Source organism: Orycteropus afer, unplaced genomic scaffold (genome assembly GCF_000298275.1).
Source record: "Orycteropus afer afer isolate SDZICR_OR568_19922 unplaced genomic scaffold, OryAfe1.0 scaffold00376, whole genome shotgun sequence".
Classification (NCBI taxonomy): domain Eukaryota; kingdom Metazoa; phylum Chordata; class Mammalia; order Tubulidentata; family Orycteropodidae; genus Orycteropus; species Orycteropus afer.
The window spans coordinates 2147127-2155226 of NW_006921963.1; the positions used below are offsets into that span (position 1 = coordinate 2147127).

The window sequence follows — 8100 nt, forward strand, 5'->3', positions numbered from 1 at the left end:
TTTCAGCAAGCAAAGGCTAAAGCACTTGACTGCTAACCAGAAGGCTGGCAGTTCAAACCCATCAGCCATTCCTCGTAAGGAAGGTTGGGCAATCCTACTTCCGTAGTGATACTGCCTCGGAAACCCAAGGAGGGGTCACTATGAGTTGGGGCTGACTCGACGGCACATAACAATGATTCATATATTCTTCATTATTCTTTAATGTTGCATAGTATTCCATTGTGTGAATGTACCATAGTTTGGTTATCCATTCTCAACATGATGGCAGTGCGTTTAGTTTTGGTTTAATGCCCCAAACCTACTTTTTTGTTTCTCCTGCTTGTTCCCCAGGCAGATACTATGCATGTTTCATTTGAAATGTATACTGTGTTTCAGTGTCTTAGGGTGAGAGTGGAGAGGGGAGAGGATCAACGTGACTTAACACTAAGGCATTAAGAGTGGGGTTGTTCCCCTTTACCCTTGGCCATTTAGAAAGGTGGTTTGGCAGTACCAAAATCATCTGGTAGATATCTCATAGATAAGGAGCATTATGGTGATAAAATTCTTGCAGGATTGAAAATAAGGGTCTTTGAAACATATTAAGTGAAAGTATCTCTATGATAAAATCAGTGTACTTTTCACTATATTTTTGTCTAGAGTGCTTCACTGAGAAAAAACAAAATTTCATTTTTCATATGAAAATCATCTAAAATTCTCCAGTTTAGGCTGTTAATTTGTAATCATTGATCCCATGTTCCATGTTTTCCCCTTGTGAGATTCTCCTATCTCACTCTAGGTTATCCTGTTGAGTGTCAGGTTTACGTCCTGTGTCCTCATCATGCATGAGTATTGGTGAGCATTAGGGGAACAAAGAAAGGATGGCCTGCGCTCACTTCCTGTTCAGACAGGGCAGGCGTTCAGTTGGATTTAAAGTTCTTCTTTTCATAAAATAAACCTGTGATATCTTCTCTGTTGAATGAGTAACCTGGTCACAATCATCTTCTCCTACAGTACCTGACCAAGCAGGTGGAGCTTCTCCGGCAGATGAATGAACAGCATGCGAAGGTTTATGAGCAGTTAGATGTCACAGCAAGGGAACTAGAAGAAACCAATCAGAAACTAGTTGCTGACAGCAAGGCCTCACAGCAGAAGATTCTGAGGTAAACTTTCCAGAATCCATGAAGGAAGCCCTAAGGGGAGTTATTTAGTATAGACTGGAATAGAACTTGGTGTAGTTGGTTTGGGTTAGTACAGAGTAAGGTTTAATTTAATTTTTTATGGACAATGTAGATTAAATAGAAGTGCCTTCCAGTTAAAAAGGGCCAATTTGAGTGGTTCTCAGCTAATCTCTTGGCATCGCTTATCCCCTTAATCTAATGTAACAAGGAGCTGTTGGCTTCTCTTTTTTCCTCACAGTCTGACTGAAACTATTGAATGTCTGCAAACCAACATTGACCGTCTTCAGAGCCAAGTGGAGGAGCTGAGGTCATCTGACCAAGGGAGGAGGGACCAGGGGAAATGTGAGCAGCGGAAATCGGCACCCAGCTTCTCATGTCTGAAAGAGCTTTATGACCTCCGCCAGTAAGAGTCTGCCTTTCTGCGGTGTTTATGGGCAGGGAGCTTCACATGTTGTTGACACATTCTGGATTCCACTGGAGTTCAAGTACCCTTTTCAAGAAATGCCACCTGGCCCTCAAACCACCAGTGGTTTGAACAAAGCCATATAGATTATACAGTGTTTTGATACTAATAATTGTGTGAAAACTCATTTTTTAAAGAGAGGCTTGAAAGCTTTTATTTTAGTGCTTTTAATGAATTAAATCTTAGTATAGAATAAGGTGAAGTGCTTCTGATACACTTTATAGATTTGGGGGTTGTGATTTCACATTAAGTGAAGCAAAAATTGGAAACTGAGTAAAAACAAAACTCTAGGTGACCAGAAGTATTTTGTTCACAGAAATACCTTCATGATTCAGAGTGATGAGATTGAACCTTTGATTATTAGCTGTTTATTGAGTCCCTGTTCTATGTCAGGTGCTATGCCAGACATGAGGAATCCGTGGTGGACAAAACCAACATGGTTCTGCTCTCTTGGAGCTTTCAGTCCAGTGGAGAGACAGATCAATGTAATCACACCAAGATACACTTAACAAGCTGCGAAGACTGAGCAGGAGAGTGACTGGGTCACTTGTTTGGTGGTTCCAAATCTTGGCTTGGTATTACATCACCTGTGGCATTTCTCAGACTGCAGATACCTGGGACTCTTCTGCCGTTTAAACCAGAGTCTCCAGGTATGGGAGAAGAGCTTCCCAGGAAGCTTCCTTCCCAGGAGGATGTAGTTAAAAAGCACTGCACTGATGGTTCTCAGCTTTGGCTGCACATTACTCATCACCTGGAGAGGGTGATCAATGGCCCCCATAACCAGGCCACAGCTCAACTAGTCCGAACCTGTGGGAGTGGGACCCAGGCACCTGAGTCTTTAAGACTGCCCAGGTGATTCTTATATGCTGCCAAGGTGGAGGACCAATAACCAAACTCATTGCATCAAGTCGGTTCCAACTCATAGTAATCCCCACTGGGTTTCCAAGATGGCAAATCTTTATGGAAGTAGATTGACCCCTCTTCCTTCAGTGGAGTGGCTGGTGAGTTTGAACCGCCAACCTTCTGGTTAGCAGTCAGATGTCTTAGGCACGATGCCATCAGAGTTCCTTTGGGCTGTTCTGATTTCCTTATAAGGTAGCTGTCCTACTATTAGTCTTTGGGAATGAGTGTTTTGATATAGAGTATATATATAAACTTCTATGCTCTGGTAGCATAGTGGCTAAGGCACTTGACTGCTAACCAGAAGGCTGGCGGTTCAAACCCACCAGCCACTCCTCAGAAGGAAGGTTGGGCAATCCTACTTCCGTAGTGATACTGCCTCGGAAACCCAAGGAGGGGTCGCTATGAGTCGGGGCCGACTCGACCGCAAACAACAACAACAACAACAACATACATATATTAGTCACAAAGATTATTTTCTTACATGTGTTTATTTATCAGCCTCATACAATTTTATTTTAGCCACTCCTGTAATGTGGGAATAGGCTAAAAGCCAGTCACTGTCACAGTGCCTTTGCAATATCTCATTGAAAACATTAGTGGTCTCTTCGTTCTCACTTGACCTGTGTAATGCATTTTTCACCATTTTCCCCTTAGACACTTCGTGTATGATCATGTGTTCGCTGAGAAGATAACTTCCTTGCAAAGTGAACCAAGCCCTGATGAAGAAGAAAATGAGCACTTAAAAAAAACAGTGGCGATGTTGCAGGCCCAGCTGAGCCTGGAGCGGCAGAAGCGGGTGACTATGGATGAAGAGTATGGGCTTGTGCTCAAAGAAAACAGTGAGCTCGAACAGCAGCTGGGAGCTCTGGATGCCTACCGAGCACGGGCCCTGGAGTTAGAGGTGGAGGTGGCAGAGATGCGGCAGATGCTGCGGTCGGAGCGCCCTTCTGTGAATGGGGTGGAGAAGCTAGTGCCAGACTCGCTGCTTGTCCCTTTCAAAGAGCCCAGCCAGAGCCTGCTGGAGGAGATGTTCCCGGCGGCGCCGGAAGCGCCTCGAAAGCCTCTCAAGCGCAGCAGCAGCGAGACGGCCCTGAGCAGCTTGGCAGGGGGAGACATCGTGAAGGGCCACGAGGAAACCTGTATCAGGAGGGCCAAGGCTGTGAAGCAGAGGGGAATCTCCCTTCTGCACGAAGTGGACACTCAGTACAGCGCCCTGAAGGTGAAGTACGAGGAGCTGCTGCGCAGGTGCCAGCAGGAGCAGGACTCCCTGTCCCACAAAGCTGTGCAGACCTCCAGGGCTCCCGCCAAGGCCCTGCCTGAGCCCGGGGCTGGACCTGGCTCTGCCTGTGCTACCCCGGAGCCCACTGGCTCCCCCACTGCTGCAACTCCTCCAGAATACAAAGCCCTTTTTAAGGAGATCTTTAGTTGCATCAGGAAAACTAAGCAGGAGATAGACGAACAGAGAACAAAATACCAGTCCCTCTCCTCTCATTCTTAACTGAACCAACAGCCTCCTACAAGTTTGCTTATTTCCTGTCACCTCTCTCTTCCAGAGGAGCTGTCCTGTCACAGCCTCATGTTGCTCATGCCACTTGCCTCCTTGCTGTGCTTATTTAGCAGTTGTGTACAGTGAGGAAAGGAGGTGGCTACTGGTGTCAGCTTTGCATCCAGTTCCCTTTAAGCTCTCCAGGAAATCTCAGGACAAACTGGCCTCTGGCTGGTGCCCTGGTTAGGCTTTGACTCCTGGAAAAGCCCCCAAGTCAGTGGAGAGATGTGTGTTCCTGGAGAAGTAGGTCTGTGTAGTAACTGTGGTGGTGGTGTATGCCATCGAGTCGATTCTAACTCATAGTGACCCTAAAGGACAGAGTAGAACTACTCCATAGGTTTCCTAGGCTGAAATCTTCATGGGAGAAGATCACTAGGTTTTTTTTCTCCCTTGGAGCCACTAAAACGTTTGAACTGCTGACCTTTCAATCAGCAGCCAAGGGCTTAACAGCTGGGCCACCAGAGCTCCTGTAGTAACTGTACCAAAAACTAAAACCAAACCTACTGCTGTCAAGTCAGTTCCCTACAGAGACCCTGTAGGACAGAGAACTGCCCCATAGTGTTTCCAAAGTTGTAAATTTTTACGGAAGCCAACGGCCTCATCTTTTTCCTTCTGACCTTTTGGTTAACTGTGGTGTGTTGAAAAGGGCAGAGTTGAAGCAAAGCTGAGACAACTCCCACTGCTTCTAGGCACTTCTTAGAAGTCTGTAGAAGTCAGGGAGGGGGTTGCCAAACCAAAATACCTTGCAAACGCTGTTGGATACTGTGAATTCATTTCAGAAGGATGTTCAGGAGAAAGCAGAGGTCTAATCCACAATAAATGGCATTAACAACTACCCTGACTGAGTCCCTTGGGTTTTGTTACATGTGGCACCAGTTGAACTGTGACTGGCAGGTAATCCGTAATGTACCTGAATTGAACTGAGACCCTACTGAAAGCACAAACTTTGGTTTGATCAACATTAGCTTGTTAGTGTATACCCTAGAGGACTTCTACCCCCCAAATCAAATATTTTTTAACTGAAGAGTGCAGATCAAACAAGCTGGCTACCTTGCTAGCCTCAAGCTGCTCCCACTCAGCTCCTGTTATTCCTGTAAATGTTTCTGACTTGCAGACAGCCCTGTGTGCTGCTTTATTAAACAGTATTGTATGTTCTGACTGTAGAGATCTATTCCTCCTCTCACTTGCATACTTTTAATTTAAAACTATTTAAGAGAACTGAGGTTCAGATAATTGTATATATTTTTCTAAAAACCAAATAAAGTTACCTACGAAGATGAACAAATGGATCTGTTGCTTTTTTTCTTCTAACAAGTATCTCTAGGAAGATTTGATAGTTTTTTTTTCCCCTTTTTAAACAGGTCCTTAGGATTACGTAACATAGCACAAACTCTGCTCAAATTCACTTATATTTACATAATATGCTAAAAATTAATCTTCATTAAAACATGTCTGTAAGCACTGTCTGTTATGTTCCATCAGGTCAGATCCGACTCATAATGATCTTGTGCACAGCAGAACAAAACACTGCCTGGTCTACACTTGGGCCCAGTGTTCATTAGAATTAGTCTATGATTGAAAACATTTCAAATTGACATACTCTATGTAATTTGTCCTATTTCAGAAATGTCAGACTTAGTTTTGAGTTAATGGCTTGTGACTAGTTGTTTCTCAAAATTTTTGATCATTCAGGCATTTAAATGAGCATCGATTTAAAGTAGTTTTCCTTTTGAATTATTTAAATTAAAAAAATCGGTAAAACATTTTCTAAAAATTTCAAACCATAATAGTTTTAAAGTGAGTCTGCTTGCATTTCCTGATCCCTATCCATCTCCTCCCCAGAATCAGACAGTTACCTGTTTCTTTTATATTATTCTAAAATACTCTGTGTATATTTTAGCATACACATGTATAACCCCATATAGTTATACAAATAAGAGTGTATTGTAAGACTGGATGGTATATCCATCTGACAGTCTATGTTTTTTTATGACAGCTATATAGTATTCCAGTCTATAGATATATAACTTATTTAAATACACCCATCCCTTACTTATCAACATAGTTAGGTTCCAAAGACCAGGTGGTTATGTGAAAATCAGCATTATGCGAAAATGAAGATCAGATCACAAAATGGGAGATGACAACATCACTACATAACTGCCAAATGACTGAAAATCATGGCCCAGCCAAGCTGACATAACCATCACAGCCAGTGGTACTCTCACCTCATAGCTCGGTATTCATTACTCCCAGACGTACGTTAATGTGTAAATTAAGACAATAGATTTTTCCATTGTCATAAATTCAAAATGTCAGATAATGAGATAGTCAACGAGTGAAAAGGAGTAGGTATAGTCCCGGTGGGAAATTGTTTCTAATCCTCTGCTACTACCACCTGCTCCCCTTCCCCCAAAAAAAATACACCACCACAGTGAACAGCCATATCTTTGGACACTGGTGAGTGTATCTAGAAGATAAAATTCATGGAAGTAGAGACAAAAAGATAGGAGCCTTTTCATATTAGCAGGTTTACTGATAACACACCAACAGATGTGTGAGGATGCCTAATTCACACCTGTATCAGTAATATTTTGACTCTTGCCAAACTAATGAGAAAAATGTTTAAATTTTGCCTTTTATTAATAAAGTTGACTTTTTTAATCTGTTAAGCCATTCATATTTTTAAGAGTTGTAGCATATAAGAAGCTGGACAATGAATAAGGATGATCAAAGAAGAGATGATGCCTTTGAGTTGTGGTGTCGGCGAAGAATACTGAAAGTACCGTGGGCTGCCAGAGGAATGAACAGATCTGTCCTGGAGGAAGTGCAGCAGGAATGCTCCTTGGAAGCGAGAACGGCCAGACGTCGTCTCACCTACTTTGGTCATGTTGTCAGAAGGGACCATTCCCTGGAGAAGAAAGTGGAGGGTCAGCGACAAAGAGGCAGACCCTCAACAAGATGGATTGACAGCTGCAACAGTGGGCTCACATGTAACAAGGATTGCAGCGATGGTGCAGGACCAAGCAGTGTGTCGTTCTCCTGTCCGTAGGGTTGCTGTGAGTTGGAGTCAACGGCACCTAACGACGGCATTTAAGATATTCACCTTTGTATTAGAAATTGCAAATATTTTTACCATTACAATTTTCACCTTGTTAATGGCATTTTTGCCAAGTAAAATTTTATACCTTTGATGTAGTTGTTATTGAGTTTTGTCTTTCCTAATGCCTTCCCCACTTGAAGTTATAAGAAAAAATAACTTTGTTCCTTTTGTGTTTGACAGTTCTTTGATCCATGTAATGATCACTTCCTCATCACTTGAAATGTTACCAGTATCAGCACTGTTTCTACATGAATTTGAATCTGTGTCTGCGCTACCGTCACTTCCATGTACCTAATGTGATTGTTCATTGCTGTAACTTGATACTATATTTAAATAGCTACTTAGAGGAAGTACCTTCATTACTACTTGAGAAATTTCCAGGAATTTTTGCATGTCTTTTCCAATATAAACTTGGCACTAGCTGTCTGTTTGGCTGTTTGTGAAAAACTGATAAATTGAGATCAAGTTAAAGAAATAGATAAAATTGAGGAGACTTTGGATAGAGAGACTTTCATCCAATGGCATGGCCATACATCTTCCCATTTACTAATAATGGTCTTTTGTCTCAGAGTTTTTATATTTTTATCATTAGGTCATGCACATCTTTTAAAGTTTATCTCCTGGGCATTGTAAATGGGATTATTTTCTAACAAGATAAATAGGAAAGCTTTCGATTCTGACTATGTTGTTAAATTACTCAGAATAGCTTTTGGTCCATTCTCTTGATATACCTAAAAAAATGTTAATTTTGACTGAATTTATGTATCTTCCTTGTTTGCTCCAACTAGTTTTATCTAGAGTATGAATTATGTGTTGGTGTGAGTCCTGTCCAGGGTTTGATTTAGCATGATGCTTTTTATTATTTAATGTTAATCAAGACTCCAGTTATCTGTACCTATTTTAAGAATTTGTCAAGAACATATCGTAC

General features: G+C 42.0%; 1 protein-coding gene across 1 annotated transcript in view; it reads left to right on the plus strand.

Annotated features, from left to right (window-relative positions):
- Positions 1-4021, plus strand: part of CDR2 (cerebellar degeneration related protein 2) — a 52589-nt gene extending 48568 nt beyond the window's left edge. Inside the window, exons 3-5 of the mRNA XM_007953178.2 lie at positions 991-1139; positions 1396-1560; positions 3178-4021. Of these exons, the coding sequence (XP_007951369.1) occupies positions 991-1139; positions 1396-1560; positions 3178-4021 (1158 nt within the window). The remainder of the gene's footprint in view (positions 1-990; positions 1140-1395; positions 1561-3177) is intronic.
- Positions 4022-8100: the final 4079 nt, after the last annotated feature.